The sequence below is a fragment of the Bufo gargarizans genome, chromosome 3 (assembly GCF_014858855.1).
Source record: "Bufo gargarizans isolate SCDJY-AF-19 chromosome 3, ASM1485885v1, whole genome shotgun sequence".
Lineage (NCBI taxonomy): Eukaryota > Metazoa > Chordata > Amphibia > Anura > Bufonidae > Bufo > Bufo gargarizans.
This window is the reverse complement of record NC_058082.1, coordinates 230084199-230108072: the sequence shown is the minus strand read 5'-3', so window position 1 is coordinate 230108072 and position 23874 is coordinate 230084199. Positions and strand designations below refer to the sequence as shown.

Sequence of the window (23874 nt, the reverse complement as noted above, 5' to 3'; positions counted from 1 at the left end):
TAGTGCTTTGAGGTTCTCAGGAAGATCCCAATCTAAAATTGCCTGGACCTTCCTAGGATCCATACGGAAACCTGAAGCAGATAAAAAATAACCCAGGAATTGTATTTCCTGAACGGCGAAGACACATTTTTCAATCTTAGCATATAATTAATTCGTCCGTAGGACCTGCAGTACTTGTCTGACATGCACCTCATGTGTTTTCAGATCAGACGAATAAATTAAAATATCATCTAGGTATATTACCACACACCTGCCGATTAGATGACTAAAAATGTCATTAACGAAATGTTGAAAGACGGCAGGAGCATTGGTCAGACCGAAAGGCATAACTAGATTTTCATAATGCCCCTCAGGGGTGTTAAACGCTGTCTTCCACTCATCCCCCTCCTTAATACGAATCAGATTGTAGGCCCCCCTAAGATCAAGTTTGGAGAACCACCTAGCACCCGCAATCTGATTAAACAGGTCAGGAATGAGAGGAAGAGGGTATGGGTCTCGGATGGTTATCCGATTTAATTCGCGAAAATCCAAGCAAGGACGCAGGCCCCCATCTTTCTTTTTAACAAAGAAAAACCCTGCAGCCACGGGTGAAGAAGAGGGCCTGATGTGTCCCTTAGCCAAGCTCTCGGAGATATAATCTTTCATGGCTTGTCTCTCTGGACCCGAAAGATTATATAACCTGGTCTTGGGTAATTTTGCGTCGGGAATAAGGTTAACTGGGCAATCATAAGGACGATGAGGTGGTAACTTCTGACAACCCTTTTCAGAAAAAACATCCTCAAAATCAGAAATAAATGTAGGTAGGGTAGTTATGGAGGCGACTAAGCAATTGCTATTTAAGCAATTTTCTCTGCACTGCTCACTCCACTCCAATATCTCTCTGGCCTGCCAATCCACTACTGGATTGTGCGCTACCAACCAGGGAAGACCCAGCACCACCGGAGTGGGAAGCCCTTCCAGAACATAACCTGAAAGCATCTCGTTATGGTGGTCCCCTACCCGAAGGTGTAAATTATGAACAATGTGGGTGAGGTTTCTCTGAGACAGGGGAGCAGAATCAATAGCGAATATGGGAATGGGTCTCTGTAACGTACAGAGAGACAAACCCAAAGTGCGGGCAAAATGGGCATCTATCAAATTTACCCCTGCTCCACTGTCTAAAAAGAAAGAAATAGTCTCCGTCTTATCACCAAAAATAATAACCGCTGGCAACACAAATTGCGATGTACGTATGGAGGAGACGTATACCCCCCGGCTGACATCCTCCACACAGCCTGGGGTTAGTAGTTTTTCCTACGGTCTTTTGTTTCTGAGGAAAGAAGGACAGACATTAATGAAATGACCCCTCTCCCCACAAAAAAAACAAACCCCACGCCTACGGCGAGCCTCAGGAGGACGGACCTGACGAGTAGTTCCTCCTAGCTGCATAGGCTCGTCTAAGTCCGTACAGACTAACTGCTGCTTGGGAGGAGTTACCAATTTCTCCGGTTCTTTCAACCTGTCCCTAAGGCGTCTCTCTATACGGATAGAAAGGGACATAACCGCATCAAGGGAAAAGGGGGTCTCATATAATGCAAGCGCATCCTTAACCCTTTCGGATAACCCAGAGCAGAACTGACTCCTGAGAGCCGGGTCGTTCCATTGGGTATCCGTAGCCCACCTACGGAATTCAGAGCAATACTCCTCTACCGGCCGTTCTCCTTGTAAGAGTCTCCGTAATCTTGATTCAGCCAGTGCTACTCGGTCAGGGTCGTCATATATGAGACCCAAGGCCCCGAAAAACTCATCCACTGACCGAAGAGCCTGGGAATCAGTAGGTAAAGAGAACGCCCAGGACTGCGGGTCCCCCTGCAGCAGGGAAATAACAACCCCCACCCGCTGATCTTCATTACCAGAGGAGTAAGGGCGCAGTTTAAAATATAACTTACAGGCCTCACGGAATGTCAAAAACTTGTCCCTTCCCCCAGAAAATCTGTCAGGGAGAGGGACCTTGGGTTCCGCAACAACCTGGTTACCAGTAGCAACCGCTGGGCTTGCAGTCAGTTGTAATTGCTGCTGTTGCTGGAGGACCGACGCCTTCAATCCTACCACCTCCGAAGACAGGCCATGAAATTGTTTGGACAGAGCAGCAATTTGATCCATACTGGATTCTAAGTAGGTAAAAAAAAAAATTATATATTTTTTTTTTTTTTTTTTAACCTACACAAAATAAGGGCCAGAGATAATGTAATGACCGGTGTCACGCACAGGGAGGAAAACAGGGAAAGCCCTGCCCAAGGGAGAGGGAAAGGTGGTGACCCCTAACTCACCTTGCGGCTGGCACCTGACTGCCCTGACGTCCCTAGACGGGTTCCTCACCCGTGCGGCGATCACGTGCCTAAACCCTGGCTTTCCCTGAAATGAGCCCTAGATAGTGAACGGGCCGGTGGGATCGCTAGTCCGCACCACTGCACTAAGAGGGAAACACCAGGGAGAGGACAGACAAATACAGACAAACACAAACACCCAGGTGGACGACCACAGCAGTCCACAAAGGTCCAACAGGGATCAAGAGGGTAGCGTTCTAAATCAACAGTCAGAGAACGCAGCAACACAGCTCCAGTGGGTCAGGATAGATGTCCAGGCAGGAAGCTCTATCTCTGGCAACCAGAAAAGTGTGAGAGGGGAATATAAGGAGGTTTGGGAGTGCTGGACAAGGAACAGCTGAGGAGAAGGAGCTACGGATCCCTGAGTGAGCCAAAAGGGTTTGCAAAGCAAACTCAGAAAGCTACCATAAGGAAAACAGCCCTATCTTAAATAGAGTGTGCAGCCAACCGCTGCGACTTCCTGACCCCGGGTATAACGGAGTCAGGCGTGGTTCTCGATACCCTCGTGACACATACATCGATAAAATGTCCTTTCTGTCCGCAGAAAAAATGCACTCCCTTCCTACGACCAGAATGCTTAAAAGTGTATCTGGGAGTAGCTCCCCCTAACTGCATGGGTCCATCCCCATACATAAACCCAGGAGTATCTTCACCCAAAGTGTCAGAGGAAGACGATACGTTATGTGATAGTACGTCCTGAGAGTGGGGGCCCCTAGATCTCTCAGGCATCTATCAATACATACTGCAAGAGACATAGCGGCTTCCAGAGACTCAGGATTCTCATTGAAGGCCAAAATGTCCTTCAGCCTCTGATAATACCTGACAAAACTAACTACGGAGAGTCGGATCGTTCCATTCAGTATCCTTAACCCACCTCCTAAACTCAGAGCAATAGATCTCAGCAGAACGCTCTCCCTGACGAAGGCCACGTAGCTTGGTCTTGGCCGGGGAGGTCCGATCCAGGTCATCATAGATGAGACCCAGAGCTTTGAAAAATTCATTCACTGACCGGAGAACTGCGATCCCGTCGGCAGAGAAAAATCCCATGACTAAGCGTCCCCCTTAAAGGGGTTCTGAACTTTGTTTTAACTGATGATGTATCCTCTGGATAGATCATCAGCTTCTGATCGGACCCCGCCGATCAGCTGTTTGAGAAGTAAGCGGCGCTCCAGCAGCCATGGCCTTCTCACTGTTTACTGCCGGCCTAGTGACGTCACGACTAGTATCAATTAGCGTGGGCGGGGCTAAGCTCCATTCAAGTGAACAGAGTTTAGCCCCGCCCACGCTAGTTGATACTAGTCGTGAGTCGTGACGTCACTTGGCCAGCGGTAAACAGTGAGAAGGCCGCGGCGCTGCTGGAGCGCCGCTGCCTTCTCAAACAGCTGATCGGCGGGGGGTCCCGGGTGTCGGACCCCCGACGATCAGAAGCTGATGACCTATCCAGAGGATAGATCATCAGTTAAAACAAAGTGCAGAACCCCTTTAAGCAACGAAATAACCACACCAACTCTCTGATTCTCATCCCCAGATGAGTGTGGACATAGCCTAAAATACTATTTTCACGCATCCCTAAACAAAATTAAATTATCACTTCCCCCAGAGAATCTGTCCAGAAGGGCAACTTTAAGCTCGAGACAGGCCTGGTAACCACCACCACCACTAGGACAAGCAGCCTGTGGTCTCTGGATCTGCGAGACGGTCGTGCGGAGGTCAGCTACCTCCAAAGACAGCCCCTGCAGCTGTCTGGCCAGTGCAGCAATAGGATCCATGGCTGTATTGAAACAAGCAAAAATGACGGTAGGTTAAATGACCACAATAGCCACACCTGGGGAAAGAAGGTGTGGCAAGCACCAGAAACAACACAGAGGTCATTTTATCCAAAAGGAAAACATGTCATTTCAAACCACGTGTTGCCAGTCTCACAGATCTCCTGCTACCTGTCGCGGGAATATCCGTGACACTCATGGCTGCACAGAGAAAGGGGCTCAAAATTTTTAATAAAGACCAATTGAAAAATTATTTTAGCCCAAAATGAGTAAAATACAATATTTAAAAAAAGTAATTCAAAAAGCATAGAACAAATAAACGAAAAAAACACAAGGAGACTTTATACTGTATGGGGGCAGCCACAAGGAGACGTTATACTGTATGGGGGCAGCCACAAGGAGACACTATACTGTATGGGGCAGCCACAAGGATACACTATACTGTATGGGGACAGCAACAAGGAGACATTATACTGTATGGGGTCAGCCACAAGGAAACGTTATACTGTATGGGGGCAGCCACAAGGAGACACTATACTGTATGGGGGCAGCCACAAGGAGACATTATACTGTATGGGGGCCACAAAGAGACGTTATACTGTATGGGGGCCACAAGGAGACGTTATACTGTATGGGGGCCACAAGGAGATGTTACCCTGTATGGGGGCCACAAGGAGATATTATACTGTATGGGGGCCACAAGAAGACGTTATAGTGTATAGGGGCCACAAAGAGACCTTATACTGTATGGGAGCCACAAGGAGACGTTATACTGTATGGGGGCCACAAGGAGACATTATACTGTATGGGGGGCCACAAGGAGATATTACACTGTATGAGGGCCACAAGGAGATGTTACACTGTATGGGGGCCACAAGGAGACATTATACTGTATGGGGGGGCCCACAAGGAGATGTTATACTGTATGGGGGCCACAAGGAGACGTTATAGTGTATGGGGGCCACAAGGAGACACTATACTGTATGGGGGCAGCCACAAGGAGACATTATACTGTATGGGGGCCACAAGGAGACGTTATACTGTATGGGGGCCACAAGGAGACATTGTACTGTATGGGGGCCACAAGGAGATGTTACACTGTATGGGGGCCACAAGGAGATATTATACTGTATGGGGGCCACAAGGAGACGTTATAGTGTATGGGGGCCACAAAGAGACGTTCTACTGTATGGGGGCCACAAAGAGACATTATACTGTATGGGGGGCCACAAGGAGACATTATACTGTATGGGGGGCCACAAGGAGACGTTACATTGTATAGGGGGTACAAGGAGACATTATACTGTATGGGGGGCCACAGGGAGACGTTATACTGTATGGGGGCCACAAGGAGACATTATACTGTATGGGGGCCACAAGGAGATGTTACACTGTATGGGGGCCACAAGGAGATATTATACTGTATGGGGGCCACAAGGAGACGTTATAGTGTATGGGGGCCACAAAGAGACGTTATACTGGATGTGAGCCACAAGGAGACGTTATACTGTATGGGGGCCACAAGGAGACATTATACTGTATGGGGGGCCACAAGGAGATGTTACACTGTATGGGGGCCACAAGGAGATGTTACACTGTATGGGGGCCACAAGGAGACATTATACTGTATGGGGGGCCACAAGGAGACATTATACTGTATGGGGGGACCACAAGGAGATGTTATGCTGTATGGGGGCCACAAGGAGACGTTATAGTGTATGGGGGCCACAAGGAGACGTTATAGTGTATGGGGGCCACAAGGAGACATTATACTGTATGGGAGCCACAAGGAGACACTATACTGTATGGGGGCCACAAGGAGACGTTATACTGTATGGGGGCCACAAAGAGACATTATACTGTATGGGGGGCCACAAGGAGACATTATACTGTATGGGGGGCCACAAGGAGACATTATACTGTATGGGGGGCCACAAGGAGACGTTACATTGTATAGGGGGTACAAGGAGACATTATACTGTATGGGGGGCCACAGGGAGACGTTAAACTGTATGGGGGCCACAAGGAGACTTTACACTGTATGGGGGCCACAAGGAGACGTTACACTGTATGAGGGCCACAAGGAGATATTATACTGTATGGGGGGCCACAAGGAGACGTTACACTGTATGGGGCCCACAAGGAGACGTTATACTGTATGGGGGGCCACAAGGAGACGTTATACAGTATGGGGGCCACAAGGAGATAGTATACTGTGTGTGGGGGCCACAAGGAGACGTTACACTGTATGGGGGCCACAAGGAGACGTTACACTGTAGGGGGCGGGGGAGATGTTATAATAAAGTCTTGTGGTCACAGGCCACCATACATACAATAATACTTTACGATATACTTTTCCCGCTGCTGTCTCGCTTGTGTGCTCCGATTCTGACATCAGATGTCGGTGGGGGGAGATTTGAATATGGGAGCAAGGAGGAGGACGAGCCGGGGGGCGGCCCGCTGCGGGAAGTAATACGAGTTCGCCACATAAGATATAACCGTCACGGGTGGGTGACGGACGGTGATGTCAGATGGTGGGTGGAGTCTGGAATAAGGGAGGCGGAGCAAGAAGGAGCCAGGAGCGAGTGGTGGGAGAGGAAGTAATGTGTTTGTACTCAGCGCTATGCAAGGGGCGGGCGGACGCAGATTTAGAAGCGGTCAGCGCACATAACCGCTTCGATGACGTCACAAAACACAGCGGTAATTAGGAAACAGTGATATCGCCATATCAACGTTTTTTAATACCGCGGTATGTTGTGAACACCGGTATATCGCCCAACCCTATTTCATTCTTTGAAGCCTACCACCTTGTTCTTGTCTTTTAAGGTAGTACTGACATAACCCAGAAGTAAGTTTTGGGTCATTGTCTTGCTGTAATATGAACCCCTAATCAACTAGGTGTAGACCAGAGGGAATTGCATTGAGCTTCAGAATGAGTGGCAGACCTTTTTGTCCAGTGTGTCAGTCACCCTGTGCAAGTTGCCAACTGTTGATGGAACAAAAGGTCATTTTATCCAAAAGGAAAACATGTCATTTCAAACCATGTGTTGCCAGTCTCACAGATCTCCTGCTACCTGTCGCGGGAATATCCGTGACACTCATGACTGCACAGAGAAAGGGGCTCAAAATTTTTAATAAAGACCAATTGAAAAATTATTTTAGCCGAAAATGAGTACGATACAATAATAAAAAAAAGTAATTCAAAAAGCATAGAAGAAATAAACGAAAAAAACACAAGGAGACATTATACTGTATGGGGGCAGCCACAAGGAGACATTATACTGTATGGGGGCAGCCACAAGGAGACACTATACTGTATGGGGCAGCCACAAGGAGACACTATACTGTATGGGGCAGCCACAAGTAGACACTATACTGTATGGGGGCAGCAACAAGGAGACATTATACTGTATGGGGTCAGCCACAAGGAGACGTTATACTGTATGGGGGCCACAAGGAGACATTATACTGTATGGGGGGCCACAAGGAGACATTATACTGTATGGGGGGGCCACAAGGAGACGTTACATTGTATAGGGGGTACAAGGAGACATTATACTGTATGGGGGGCCACAAGGAGACGTTAAACTGTATGGGGGCCACAAGGAGACGTTACACTGTATGAGGGCCACAAGGAGATATTATACTGTATGGGGGCCACAAGGAGATGTTACACTGTATGGGGGCCACAAGGAGACGTTATACTGTATGGGGGGGCCACAAGGAGACGTTATACAGTATGGGGGCCACAAGGAGATAGTATACTGTGTGTGGGGGCCACAATGAGACGTTACACTGTATGGGGGCCACAAGGAGACGTTACACTGTAGGGGGCGGGGGAGATGTTATAATAAAATCTTGTGGCCACAGGCCACCATACATACAATAATACTTTACGATATACTTTACCCGCGGCTGTCTCGCTTGTGTGCTCCGATTCTGACATCAGATGTCGGTGGGCGGAGATTTGAATATGGGAGCAAGGAGGAGGACGAGCCGGGGGGCGGCCCGCTGCGGGAAGTAATACGAGTTCGCCACATACAATATAACCGTCACGGGTGGGTGACGGACGGTGATGTCAGATGGTGGGTGGAGTCTGGAGACTTGAATAAGGGAGGCGGAGCAAGAAGGAGCCAGGAGCGAGTGGTGGGAGGGGAAGTAATGTGTTTGTACTCAGCACTATGCAAGGTGCGATGACGTCACAAAATACCGCGGTAATTAGGAAACTGATATCGCCATATCGCCGTTTTTTAATACCGCGGTATGTTGTGAACACCGGTATATCGCCCAACCCTATTTCATTCTTTGAAGCCTACCACCTTGTTCTTGTCTTTTAAGGTAGTACTGACATAACCCAGAAGTAAGTTTTGGGTCATTGTCTTGCTGTAATATGAACCCCTAACCAACTAGGTGTAGACCAGAGGGAATTGCATTGAGCTTCAGAATGAGTGGCAGACCTTTTTGTCCAGTGTGTCAGTCACCCTGTGCAAGTTGCCAACTGTTGATCGAACAAAAGAGCCCCAGACCATCACGCTTCCTCCTCCGTGTTTGATAGTTGGTGTCACATACTGAGGAACCATTCTTTACAAAAACCCTGCGTGATGTACCAAATATGTCAAATGTTGATTCATCAGTCCATAAGACCGTCTTCCAATCTTTAGTAGTCCACTCGAGGTGCTGCTTGACCCAGACAAGCCTCTTGTTTGCAATCTTAGCTGTGTCTTTCTTACTGATACATGACCAGTCAAACCTTTCTTCTCTTCCTATAAGCTTGTGTATTACGATCTGCATTAACCCCTTAAGGACCCAGGATGAGAATGCTCGTCCTAAATGGCTGGTACTTGGTGCCCCAGGACAAGCATTCTCGACCTGCGGTCCTTCCCCTGCTCTACATGCGGTGCCGCGTTCAGCAGCAGGTATCCAGCTGTTACTGACTGGTGAAAAATGGCAAGGTCCTTAAAGGGAGTCTGTCACCTCCATATGGCCATATACAGTGCTTACAGTGCTCTGTAGCACAACTATACAGGATTGTAGCAGTACCTTTGTTCTTTTCTTTAGACTTGCACCAGCAGGAAAAACTAAGTTTATTTCATATGCAAATGAGCACTCGCAAGTGCCCAGGGGCGGCGTTCAGGGCTGCTCTGCCTTCTTTTCACTTTACTCCTCCCCAGTCTCTGCCTTTGCCCTATCGATGAGGCAAGAGACTTAGAGGGCGGGCAAAGGCAGAGACTGGGGAGGAGTAAAGAGAAAAGAAGGCAGAGCAGCCTGGGCACCTACACACTGAACTCCGCCCCTGGGCACCTATACAACTCCTCCCCTGGGCACTTGCTCATTTGCATATGAATTAAACGTAGTTTTTCCTGCTGGTGCAAGTCTAAAGAAAAGAACAAAGGTACCGTTACAATCCTGTATAGGGGTGCTACAGGGCCATGTAAGCCCTGTACATGGTCATATGGAGGTGACAGACTCCCTTTAAGGTGTTAAGCTGTGCTTGAACATGTTGTGCAGTGAGCAGCCAATCACGCACACTGTTGTCTCTCAACAACTGATTTTTTTTGTGGCCTTTAGTCTGCCAGACCTCTTCCTGTCAGAGTTTTATTTTACAGTTTCCAAGTGCCTTTTGATGATATAGGAAACTATACTCACTAAGGCTACTTTCACACTCACGTTTGGTGCGGATCCATCATGGACGGATTCGTTCAGATAATACGACTGTCTGTATCTGTTCAGAATGGATCCGTTTGTATTATGTCTTCTATAGCCATGAGGGATCCGTCTTGAACACCATTGAAAGTCAATAGATGACGGATCCGTTTTCTATTGTGTCATAGAAAACGGATCCATCCCCATTGACTTACATTGTGTGTCAGAAAGGCTCAGTGCAAGCAGCGTTTTGGTGTCCCCCTCTAAAGCGGAATGGAGACTGATCGGTGGCAAACTGATGCATTCTGAGCGGATCCTTTACCATTGAGAATGCATTAGGGCAAAACTGATCCGTTGTGGACCGCTTGTGAGAGCCCTGAACAGATCTCACAAACGGAAAGCCAAAACGCCAGTGTGAAAGTAGCCTAACACCTTGATTTTCTTAGCAATTTTAGGACAGGCATGTGTTTTAACTCTGAAATTCAAACTATTGTTGCATTCAGGTTAAAATTTCATATTTTTATTTTCAATCTTACTTTTGTTCCATTTCACTTTATTCACTGAACTTGAACTATGTAAATGTTGATAACTGTAAATACTGATGTGCCCAGTAGTGTGTGTATATACATATAAATACAGTAGGCAGTGGCTCACCGGTACTATGGATATTGTGGGTGCTCAAGCTTACTGGTTGTCAAAAAAAACAAAAGAGTAAAATGATATGTCCCCCCAGCAGTGCTCATTGTATTTATAATGGCCTCTGTTGTACTGCACCCCGCTGTGCACCCTGTATTATTATAACATCTCCCAGCACTGTCCCCTGTATTTATAATGCCTTCCCCTCTGTATGGTTTCTAGTAGTTCCTGTTGTATTATTATAATGTCCCCTAGCAGTGGCCCCTGTATTTATAATGGTCTCTTCTGTACTGAACCCTGCAGTGCCTCCTGTATAATTATAACATCTACCGGCACTGTCCCCTGTATTTATAATGCCTTCCCCTCTGTATGGTTTCTAGTAGTTCCTGTTGTATTATTATAATGTCCCCTAGCAGTGGCCCCTGTATTTATAATGGTCTCTTCTGTACTGAACCCTGCAGTGCCTCCTGTATAATTATAACATCTCCCAGCACTGTCCCCTGTATTTATAATGCCTTCCCCTCTGTATGGTTTCTAGTAGTTCCTGTTGTATTATTATAATGTCCCCTAGCAGTGGCCCCTGTATTTATAATGGTCTCTTCTGTACTGAACCCTGCAGTGCCTCCTGTATAATTATAACATCTCCCAGCACTGTCCCCTGTATTTATAATGCCTTCCCCTCTGTATGGTTTCTAGTAGTTCCTGTTGTATTATTATAATGTCCCCTAGCAGTGCCCCCTGTATTTATAATGGTCTCTTCTGTACTGAACCCTGCAGTGCCTCCTGTATAATTATAACATCTACCGGCACTGTCCCCTTTATTTATAATGCCTTCCCCTCTGCAGTACAACAGAGGCCATTATAAATACAAGGAGCACTGCTAGGGGACATTATGATAATGTCCCCTAGCTTTTGGTCCCCACACCGCCATTGGCTGCTCCCCCCTGACACTGGATGTTTTCATCCACGCACAGGGAGAAGCAGCAGCGGCAGGGCAGGGACCAGGAGCGGCACAGGGAGCGGGGTAAGTATATTCAGTGTGGGGGGCCTGGCATATTGGAGGTCTTTTTATACTCTCAGATAACTCTTTAAGCTTTAATGAGTGTTTATAAAGTCAGAGAGCAGAGATAAGAAGCCCGTCAGCTTCCTGCATGACTAAATAGAGAGAACATCAAATCCTTCTAGTAGAGCATCTCAGCTCTCTACAGAGAAAAGGGCTTCATATTTTTAATAAACACCAATTGAAAAAATAATTTTTAGCTCATAATGAGTACACAATTATTTTTTCACATAGGGCCTGGGTGTTTGGGATAGCTTTTTTTTCTTAATTAATGAAATCATCATCAACTGCGTTTTGTATTTACTCAGGTTATCTTTGTCTGATATTCAAATATGTTTGATAATCTGAAACATTTAAGTGTGACAAATGTGCGAAAAAATCTGTAAGGGGCAAATACTTTTCCACAGTACTGTAAGCAAGATATTGGCTTGATAAAGGTTGTGCGTGGCCGAAACGTTGCAAACAAGCATGTTTTAATGAAGAAAATAATACATTTGTGATTTTATTAGCGTTCTGGGCTTTTCTATTTGCTACATTGTTATGACATGTGTGAGGCCGTCTACGGCTAGTTTCACTTCTCTGGCATTGTCATCCAGCAACCAGTTCCGTCACGCCCCCTTTTTGTTGATGTCCCTCAAGTCTCTGTCCTGAGTCCCCTACTTTTCTCCATTTATACATTTGGCCTGGAATAGCTCATAGTCCCATGGCTTCCAATACCACCTCTGTGCTGACGACACTCAAATCTACCTCTCTGGCCCAGATGTTACTTCCCTGCTATCCAGAATCCCGGCGTTTGTCTGTCGGCTATATCTTCATTCTTCTCCTCCAGCTTCCTAAAAACATGGAGAAAACTGTACTCATTGTCTTTCCCCCATGTCACTCAGGCCCTCTACCTGATCTATCCATTTCAGTTAATAGCACAACGCTTTCTCCAGTCTCGCAGGTCCGCTGCCTGGGGATAACATTTGATCCTGCCATGTCCTTTAAGCCACAGATCCAAACCTCCACTTGCCTTTTTCAACTTAAGAACATCCTCGTATTCGCGCCTTCCTCACCCCTGAGTCAACTAAAATATTAGTGCACACCCTTGTCATCTCCCGCCTGGACTACTGCAACATCCTCCTGTGTGGCCCCCCATCCAGCACTCTCGCTCCCCTCCAATCTATTCTCAACTCTGCTGCCCGGTTAATCCACCTCTCCCCTTGTACCTCCCCTACTGCCGATCCCTTCACTGGCTACCCATTGCCCAGCGAATTCACTTTAAAATACTTACAACTACATATAAGGCCGCCCAGGACCAGTCCTGTCCTTACATCTCTGATCTGCTTTCCCGATACATCCCAACACCTAATCTCCGATCCTCATTAATCTGAAGAGGATATTTTTTAAATCTCATTTACTATAATCATGCATCAGGCGGTTGCTGTAAGTTTCTAATTTCCTCTGTATAATGGACACTATACTTTTAGTCTTGTCTTGGTAAAACAGTGAATGACCTGCCTTTTTTTTCTCGATAGTTTTACATCTACTCCTAAAAGGGACCAGTTTCAAGTCCACATCACAGCACCGGGGGAGCAGTACACCAGAGTGGGGGTTCAGTTACTTGACAGAAAAGATGGCTCCTTCCTTGTAAGATATCGAATGTATGCCAGCTACAGGAGCCTTCAGATTGAAGTTAAAGTTAATGGCAGACATGTTGCAAAATCTCCTTATTTCCTTAAAGGTATTTTTGTTTTGTATAGTATGAGTAAGTCTATTGACCTGCTTTAAAGGGGCTGTGTGACTTCAGCAAATAGTATTTATTATGTAGAGAAAGTTAATACAAGCCACTTACTAATGTATTGTTATTATCCATATTGCTTCCTTTCCTGGCTTGATTTGTTTTTCTATCACATTATACACTGCTCCTTTCCATGGGAATGACCACCCTGCAATCCAGCAGCGGTGGCCGTGGTTGCACACTATAGGAAAAAGCACCAGCCTATGTGTGCTCCCGTGGTCCCAGCCGCCAGAGAGGTCGGCACTTTGTCCAATAGTGTGCAAGCACGATCACCACTGATGGATTTAAAGGGACACTGACAGGGCCAATAAGCATATTGAGGTCTATATATGTGACTACAGGTCTTATACAGGGTATTACAATCATATAAGTATCCCCCCTGTCCACATTATACAAACAGTAAACTTTAAGTTTTATAACCTGCTCCAAGGTCTGCAATCTGCCCAAGGGGCGGCGTTTCACTTCTCTTGCGCCCAGCCAGCCTCCCCAACTGCCGATTTGAAGCGCCGCCCAGCTCATGAATATTCAGTTTGCTGGGCGGCTTCTGCGATCCCCGCTCTAAAGCGCTTCGCTTAACAGTGCCCTGTGCATGTGCCGGATCTTGTGAAGTCGGGGACAGTAAGCACCGCCCAGCGAAGTGAATATTGATGAGCTGGGCGGCGCTTACTGTACCTGACTTCACAAGATCCGGCGCATGCGCCGGGCACTGTTAAGCGAAGCGCTTCAGAGCGGGACCGCAGAAGCCGCCCAGCAAACTGAATATTCATGAGCTGGGCGGCGCTTCAAATCGGCAGTTGGGGAGGCTGGCTGGGCGCAAGAGAAGTGAAACGCCGCCCCTTGGGCAGATTGCAGACCTTGGAGCAGGTTATAAAACTTAAAGTTTACTGTTTGTATAATGTGGACAGGGGGGATACTTATATGATTGTAATACCCTGTATAAGACCTGTAGTCACATATATAGACCTTAATATGCTTATTGGCCCTGTCAGTGTCCCTTTAAGGGTGGTCGTAACCATGGAAATGAGCAATAGATAATGTGATGAAAAAATGAATCCAGCCAGAAAAGGAAGCAATATGGCCAATCACAATACATTAGTAAGTGCCTTGTATTAACTTTCTCTACATGATAAATGCCACTTGCTGAAATGAGACAACCCCTTTAATGGTGCAAGCTGCAGGATTGACTAATGGCGCATTTAGATGAGTAGCTAACTACTTACGGGATTAACAGCATCTATAAAGCTGATGACAGACCAGCATTTTCATGCTATGCTTATCATGTACAAATTCGTTAGCATGAGATTGTTTGCTCTCTTAACCGAGGATCGTTCACGGTATTTAGACAGCAATGATCACATAACACACTCCTGTTTTAACATTGTTCATATCACTGAAAGATCACATGATGTACCTTTACGTTACCACAATTCAGTAATGACAAAAGATAACTTATTTGTTTGTATCAAAAATTTTACAAGTGTTGTGCAAACGTTTTCGGTGCGTTCGTTCAGTCACTGCATACATTGAGGTGGATTTAGATGGGCAGATGAGCAGCAGATTGTCAGGAAGCAAGTGTTCCTTGCTGACTGTCAGCTACTCATTAGGTGGAGGTGAAGCACTGCATTTACATGAGCGCTCGCTATTGCAATTGTTCGTTCTCATAGAGCTGCATTGTTTTTGGGCAGCAGATCGCTGTTTGGACGGCACAATCTGCTGCCCAGAACTGATAATTTAGATGCCTCCACGAACAATAGGATCACCCGATGAACAAGTGTTTCGCTGATTCATTGGTTGATCAGCTGCACCTTTAGGCAGGCAGATTGTCAGGAACGAGTTCTGCCCGATTATCTGGACATGTAAATCCACCTTTACACTATGCGATTACTGTCCAACATGAGTCGTTAGTGTTCGGATTGTAGCAATTATCTGCTCATCTACTGTAAATGTGCCTTGAGAATAACTTTTCTGTCTGGAGTTTCTTAAAGGTGTTTTCTGAGATTTTGATACTGATGACCTGTCCTCTGGATAGGTCATTAGTATCTGATCAGTGGGGTCCAACACCTGTTCAGCTGTTTCTGAAGGCACCAGCACTCCTGTGAGCACCGCTGCTTTCTTGCAGCTTACCAAGCACAGCACCATACATTGTATAGCGGCTGTGCTTGGTATGGCGCTTAGCCCCATTCACTTCAGTGGGGCTGAGCGTGATACCAAACACAGCCGCTATACAATGTAGGGTGCTGTGATTGGTAAGCATGGAGAAGGCCTCAGTGCTTACAGGTGCGCCGGTGCCTTCTCAAACAGCTGATCGGCGGGGGTCTCGGGTGTCGGACCTGCACCGATCAAATACTATCCAGAGGATAGGTCATCAGTATCAAAATCTTGGAAAACCCCTTTAAGGGCCCTTTATACGGGCCGATTCTTGGTCAAATGATCGCTAACAAGCGTTCATAGAAATGCTCATTAGCAGTTATCAGGTGGTGTAAAAGTGCCGCCGATTACCCGATGAACGAGTGAAACTCTTGTTTATTGGGAAATCGCATCATTCATGCGGTCGCAAAAATAATCGATGTTTGCTGGCAGCAGGTTGTGCTGTGTAAACAGCATCTGCTGCCGGCAAACAACGAGTTTGTATAGGGACCAACAATACTGTGGAGGAGATCGCTGCATGTAAATACAGCGGTCTCCTCCACTGATGAGCAGGCGATTGCCAGGAACGCTTCTTGCCCGACAATCGCCTGCAAAATTGGCCAGTGTAAAGGAGCCTTAAGAAATTGTCTCTGAAGCAGTGACCCCCTCTGTCTATTGTATGTTTCTGGTATCAACCATATTCCAGTGGGTCTTGTCCTTAAATATTGCAATACTTATTGCACTTGCGAGAGCAACCAACAACCATCAATCCCTGATGGTCTGGAGGCGCCAGGCTCATAAATACAGCAAACTCATATCTGGATTCTTTTTTGTTCTGACCTGTCATTACAATATGCTGCCTTAAAGGGGTATTCCGGTTACACAAAGCAGTATCTATGTTACAGAGTTTTACCATGCAAATGGCTCACTAATATAATGTTATTACCAATTTTGCAGTGTTTATCTGTAATAAAAGTACCTTTTTTGGACAGCCAGGCTTTTGTTTATTCAAAGTTTTCCACGGATACGACCTGTAGCGTGGTCGAGCATGCACAGTTACTCTCTGACAAGCTTACATAAGCAGGACACGTGTGTGCCTTCAAGTAGAGCACAGAGGCATCGGGGCATGTAACCACCCACTTATGGGCAGGGTTTATATTAGCTCTGCCCATTTTGTGGCCCACGACAGTGCGAGAGACTCATGGGCAATGTAGTCAGAATGCTTGTTTCCAGCTCATGTAAAGTACGGATTAGGAGAACAGTAGTGGGATAGAAAGGTAACGGTGGGCACCTGAAAACTGTTTCTGTATTGGGTAAGACATCAACACATATTGCAGCGCAACAGTGCAGCTTAAAAAAAATAGCTTACACAACCGGAATACCCCTTTAAAAAATGACGCCACCACTGTAAGAGTGTCAGCATCTTTGCCGCTGTGCTTGCTCTCGCAATTGCATTATATATTACAATAACCATAAATCTTTAAAGGAGTTATCCGACCTAGGAGCCGACAACCCCTATGATCCCAACCTGAGTCCCTCACACACTCACCTGTCTGTGGTCTGCCCATGCCACGGCCCTGTTCCCAGCCGCTTTTGGTCTCAGAAGGACCAGCTTGGTCCTGTGACCACCGTGGCCAATCGTATGTGAATGTGGGTTTTCTTTTTTTTTTTTATGCAGCACACGTTAGGATCATAGGGGTTGTGGGGTCCCAGGCTGGACTACCTCTTCAAGTATCCGTCTACCCTGTCTGTGAGCTCTGACTTGTTCTCAATACTCCTTTTTGCATCGTTTTTGGCTGTTGCATATAGATCAATTCAGTGTTAATGGGGGACATACAAAAGACATGTACTACTAAACGTAGTAGGCTCGTGTTAAGGGCTCATGCACACTAACATATTTTCTTTCCGCTTCTGTTCCGTTCTTTTGCGGACCATATGCAGAACCATTCACTTCAATGGGGCTGTAGAAAATACTGAAGGTACTCCGTGTGCATTCCGTTTGCGTTTGTCCGCATGGCCGTTCCGCAAAAAAGTAGTGCATGTCCTATTATTGTCCGCAAATCACGGTCCGAGGCCTCATTCAAGTCAATTGGTCTGCAAAAAATACGGAACGCACACTAAACACATCTGTTTGTCGTCCGTATTTTGCGGATCCATACTGTAGAAATGCTATTCCCAGCCCATATTGCTCATGTGTTTGGTGATTAATAAGTTACTTTTTCCGTTTCCGATCCGCAAAAAAAACTATCAAATACGGAAACCATACGGATATGTTTTGTGGGATAACAGAACGGAAGAGGACTTAAATCAGAGACAAAAAAACTCACATACGGACAAACGGATCAGTGAAAAATGGACCGCAAAACAAAAACGGTCGTGTGCATAAGCCCTAACTATCATTATCATAAACGGGTGCGGACCCATTCATTCTCTATGGGGCAGGAATGGATGCCCCCCCCCCCCCCACACACACACACCCCTACACACACCTACCATGAGGTTAGCCCATGAGCAGCATTTATCACCTATCCACGGACGGAGTGCTTTTTAAACAGGTCCCATATATAGTGAGATATGTATATACACATACAGTGAATATAGTGATCGACCACTCCATTCAAACAGGAGACTCGGGGACCCCTAGTCTAGGGACCACTGCTTGTCCTTTAATTGGGGAGCAGCTCCATCTACTCCCCCTTTGTTATTGGACAGATCACTCACAAAATGCTGCCGGATTACAGAGAGGTGCAGAGAAATGTGGACTGTCATCCATAGCCACACAGTCCTCCGCACTGTATTAGCCTTTTAGAACTGTTTACCTATTTTATTATTATAGGTGCCAGGTTCTATGAATACAATACCATTAGATATTTAGAAAGTAAAGGACTTTCAAGAAGTTAAAAATGATGTTCAATAGTAATTTTAGGAATGAGGATTTAGCAGCCAGGGTAGGTGCCTGACAGCACCATAAAGCAGGGGTCAGCAAACTTCAGCACTCCAACTGTTATGAAACTACAACTTCCAGCATGCACACTTGCTTGGCTGTTCTTGGAACTCCCATACAAGTGAATAGAGAATTCTGGGAGTTGTAGTTTCAGTACAGCTGGAGTGCCGGAGGTTGCTGATCCTTGCCATAACGCACAAAAGAAAAGGCAACAGTGACCTCTAGAGGCCAAGGAAAATACTGCATAATGTCTACTTTTTTCTTTGTGCCTGTCTGTTCAAATGTAATCTATGTACAGTATATAAAATACAAAGGAAACAAAACTTGATTTCTATGGAGAGTAAAACATTTCCAGGGGTAGGTGATCTGGTATAGTAGGTGATAATGCTTTAGTGCATGCTTATATCATGGAATTACTAGTTGTGGTTTTCCAAGCCTTTTATACTGATAGGCCATCTGATTTGTGGGGTCTAACTCCTGGGACTGAGCTGCAGTACAAAGCACGGCTACAATCATATATAGTAGTCGAATACAAGCTATATGTACTGTATATACTGTATATATACTGTGCCAGTTTAAACAATGAGCGTGCGATCATTCTGCTGATCAGTAGGGCTGCTGGTAATCAGGCCCCCACTGAAATATTGATGTCTTATCCTAAGGTTAGGCTGTAAATGAAAGTTCTGGAACACAACCTTTATCTACCTTACTTTATGTTTCACATATCTAATTTTAGGTCCAGTTTACAGTGAAGAATGTCACTGCCCTGAGCCTGACAGTGCTGCCTGGTTAACACATATGTCGTGTAATGATTCCATTCCACAAATTGAACGTGATCTCAAACATTTTCCAATGGTTGATCCTGACAAGATTGCCATAGAAATCCCAGAAAGATTTGGTAATCGCCAGAGCTTGTGTCATTACACCATCAAGGATAATAAGGTATTATCTGTGCCCGTAGTCATTCTAATGATGTATCGTTGGGGATATTAGTAACATTAACTTTGAATACATGTTTCAGTGTCATGTATATCACAAATGACCTACATGCTGTGAATAATTATGCATTTACACTTTCCACCAGGGCAGGCAATTATCGGGAAGAAACCCTTCCCACCCAATAACTGCCTGGTCATCAGTAGAGGATGAGCTGCATTTATAGGCAAGAGTGATGACTATTGTCACCGTTTGTCCTCTTACAGGTTCATTGTTTCTCAGCAGTAGATTGCTGGGCACACGATGATTTAGGTGCCTGCATCAATAATGATTTCACACAATGAATAACCGTTTTGCTCTTTCATCAGGTGACCGGTGGCACCTTTACACGGGTCTATTATTGGGAGTGAGCGTTCATAGCAACTTCTATTCCTGATAATCCACCCGACAGTTGTGTGGTGTAAATCCGCCTTTAGCCTAAGACAAGTCTAGTACCGGCAATCTCCCGATGACCAGCAAGTACAAAACAATCAGACTCCTCCAAAACTTTAAGATGAAGATTTGCAGGGACAAACAATTTACCAGAAGGAAGATTACTGGGAGCTAAATCCTGACAACATTGTATTTCAGAGGCAAGATTAGGATTAATGGCTGCAATCACATGCCAGGAGAGAGGATGTTAACGGGGTCAGAATCAATAGAGTCACAGGAACCAAAACTACGCGATAAAGCATCCGCTTTCACATTACCAGAGGAAGGAAGATAAGTAACAGTAAAATTAAACCAGGTGAAGAACAAGGCCCAATGTGCTTGTCTCGGAAGTGTTTATCAACGTGAAGACAGGACAGCACCACTTGTTAGTCGATTTCAATAAAAAATGGCGGCAGTGCTCGCAGTGTCAGGCCCCGACCTAAGGGGCCCCTTCGTAGCCAAAAAAGATATGAAATACCGCAGCACTCCCAGTCTTGAGTCCAATCTTGTGTTTATTTACACAGAAAAAAATAGCAACGTTTCGACACCAAAGTCTTTTTCAAGCTATAGATTTAAGTGTTTGGCACTATCAAGATACATCAAATTCTTGAGATCCGTGAGTACAATTATTTGTTGACTAGCCCCTTCAAAGAAATGAAGCCATTCCTCGAATGCCCATTTGATGGGTAATAATTTACGATTGCCAATGTCATAATTCCTCTCTGCAGAGAAAAAGTTTCTTGAAAACAAGGCACATGGTTGTAAATTAGTCAGAGAAGATGACCACTGTGACAAAACAGCCCCTACTCCAGTCTCACAAATTGCTTGGTAACATCAGGCTGAATAAAGTTTCAAAAGTGGACGGAGCATCATTAACACATTTACAGAATTTAGCAAACAGCTGATTTTCTCTTAGATTTTGTAGAGCCTTTTTCACATGCGTAACATGTGAAGCACATCAGAAGAAAAAATGAAAATATCGTCAAGATAGACAACAACAAAGAGACCCTGGAATTCCCAAAAAACATCATTAATGAGGTTTTGGAAGACTGATGGGGCATTACACAGCCCAAAGGGCATTACAAGATATTCTAAATGCCCTTCTGGGATATTGAATGCCGTCTTCCATTTGCATCAGATTATAGACTCCTCTGAGGTCAGTCTTAGAAAACCACTGAGCCCCAACAATTTGATTAAAAAGATCAGAATAAGTGTAATAGGACACTGGTTCCTGGCCGTGATTTTATTTAATTCTCTATAGTCAATGCAAGAAAATCCCAATCCCAAGAAAAAAGAACCCAGCTCCCATAGGGGATACAGATCATACAGGCGGCTGAATATCTTGACTATAATCTTTCGTGGTCTGTCTTTCAGGTCCAGAAAGATTATAGATTTTGCCTGTAGGGAATTTGGCACCAGCTACAAGTTTTATAACACGATCATAATCACAATGCAGTGGCAAGGTCTCGGATGCCTTTTTGAAAGAAATATACTGGAAATCCTTAATATATTCAGGTAACGGACCTTCTTCTAGTTCAAGACCAGAGAGCTGGGTAGAAATGCAATTCTAAGAGCACTAGGGAAACCATTTTACTAATTTTCCAGTACTCCAATTAAAGACAGGACTATGTACCCTCAACCAGGGTAATCCCAGGATGACGTTAGCAGACAAATTTTTGTATGTAAGGCATACTTTTCAAAATGAATAGAACCAACCTTCATTACCAAATCTGGAGTCTTATACTCAATAAGTCCTCTGGCCAAGGGAGTGGTATCCACCCCAGAAACCGGAATTGATTCAGGTAATCTATGTAAGTAATTTGAAACCTAGAGCAATCACAAAATCAAAATTAAAGGGGTTGTCCAAGTTATATTTATTGATGACCTATCCTCAGGATAGGTCATCAATATCAGATCGGCGGGGGTCCGACACCCGGCACCCCCTCTGATCAGCTGTTTGAAGGGAAGGCACGCGCAGTGCCAGCGCTGCCTCCTCTTCACTGTTTACCTTCTAGCCGTTGCATCTGCAGTGGTGAGCAGGTGTAATTACACCCAAGCCTTCCTATTGAAATGAATGGGACGGCTTGGGTGTAATTACACCTGCTCACCACTGCAGATGCAACGGCTAGAAGGTAAACAGTGAAGAGGAGGCAGCGCTGGGCAGTGCGTGCCTTCTCTTCAAACAGCTGATCGGATGGGGTGCCGGGTGTCGGACCCCCTCCGATCTGATATTGATGACCTATCCTGAGGATAGGTCATCAATAAATATAACTTGGACAACCCCTTTAATGAAACTAGCTGCAGACCCCGAATCCACAAAAGCTAAACCAGAAACAGACCTCCCTTGTGAAGACAGATTAACAGGCAATAGAACCCTGTCAGTTTTTTCAGTAAATAGCTGTGCGTCTGAGTGACCTCCCCAAACATCACTCAGACACTGAAGTTTTCCGCCCTTGGCCTAGTGGGACAGGATTGCAGTTGATGTTCAGGACTGCCATAGTAGAAACAAAGGCCATTTTTCAAGCAATGCTCCCTCCTTTTCTGGGAAAACAAGGTAAGGAAGAAGGACGAACAGAGACAGAACGTTCACTTTTACATTCTGTGAGACGTCGGGCCAGTCGTATAACCAGAGAGATGGCCTCATCTAAAGACCCTTGGGTCGGGTGACTAACTAGAAGGTCCTTTAGAGTGTCTGAAAGACCCAATCTGAACTGCGACCTATGGGTCATTCCAACCAGACGAGGTACACCACTTGTGGAACTCGGAGTAATACATCTCTACTGGTCGCCTGCCTTGACGTAAAGAGAGAAGCTGACTTTCCGCCTAAGCTACTCTGTCAAGCTCATCGCATTAAAGACCGAGAGCTGAAAAATAAACAGTCAACAGAATGCAGCCCTGGGGAATTGTGGGGAAGTGAGAATGCCCATTCCTGAGGGTTACCTTGCAACGGAGACATGATGACCCAGACTCTCTGTGCCTTGGTACACAAAGAATGAGTTTGCTACCCTCCCTAAAAGTTTTAAAAACGTTATGGTCAGCAGAGAAGCGGTCAGGGAGCTTAATCTTAGGCTCTACCGGTGACTGGGTGCGGAAGCAGGGGGACTAGTTTTATGGAACTCTCTCTGCTACATCCTGCACCAACTGAGCAATACCCTCAGCAATACAGCTGCCATTGTGTCCATAATAGCGCAGGTACCAATTCTTATTTAGAAGGCCAGTGATAATGTCACATCAGTAGAGTACATACGGACAAGAACAGTGAGGCCCTGGAACCAACACCCGCCCCCCCCCCCCCCCCCCCCACTATCTCTACTTACTTGCAGTACAAGCCCTGGATGGCTAGAGTGCAACTGGTTGATGGACCCTATGCTACTTGTGCAGAGACAGACAGACAAACAAACACAAATACCAGGGTCATCAGAAATGGGTCAGAACCAGACAGGCTATGCAGTACCAGAATGGGAGACAGAGAGTGGTCAGAAGTAGAGTTGAGCGGACACCTGGATGTTCGGGTTCGAGAAGTTCGGCCGAACTTCCCGGAAATGTTCGGGTTCGGGATCCGCACCCGATCCGAACTTCGTCCCGAACCCGAACCCCATTGAAGTCAATGGGGACCCGAACTTTTCGGCACTAAAAAGGCTGTAAAACAGCCCAGGAAAGGGCTAGAGGGCTGCAAAAGGCAGCAACATGTAGGTAAATCCCCTGCAAACAAATGTGGATAGGGAAATGAATTAAAATAAAAATTAAATAAATAAAAATTAACCAAAATCAATTGGACAGAGGTCCCATAGCAGAGAATCTGGCTTCACGTCACCCACCACTGGAACAGTTCATTCTCAGATATTTAGGCCCCGGCACCCAGGCAGAGGAGAGAGGTCCCGTAACAGACAATCTGGCTTCATGTCAGCAGAGAATCAGTCTTCATATCATAGCAGAGAATCAGGCTTCACGTCAGCCACCAATGCAACAGTCCATTGTCAGATATTTAAGCCCAGCACCCAGGCAGAGGAGAGAGGCCCCGTAACAGACAATCTGGCTTCATGTCAGCAGAGAATCAGTCTTCATATCATAGCAGAGAATCAGGCTTCACGTCAGCCACCAATGCAACAGTCCATTGTCAGATATTTAGACCCAGCACCCAGGCA

At 45.8% G+C, this 23874-nt stretch overlaps 1 protein-coding gene across 1 annotated transcript in view; it reads left to right on the top strand.

Moving 5' to 3' along the window:
• The window catches only part of POGLUT2 (protein O-glucosyltransferase 2), a 116306-nt gene that overhangs the window by 12247 nt on the left and 80185 nt on the right, over positions 1-23874 (top strand). The window contains exons 2-3 of the mRNA XM_044285641.1: positions 12989-13194; positions 19059-19264. Coding sequence (XP_044141576.1) covers positions 12989-13194; positions 19059-19264 — 412 coding nt within the window. The remainder of the gene's footprint in view (positions 1-12988; positions 13195-19058; positions 19265-23874) is intronic.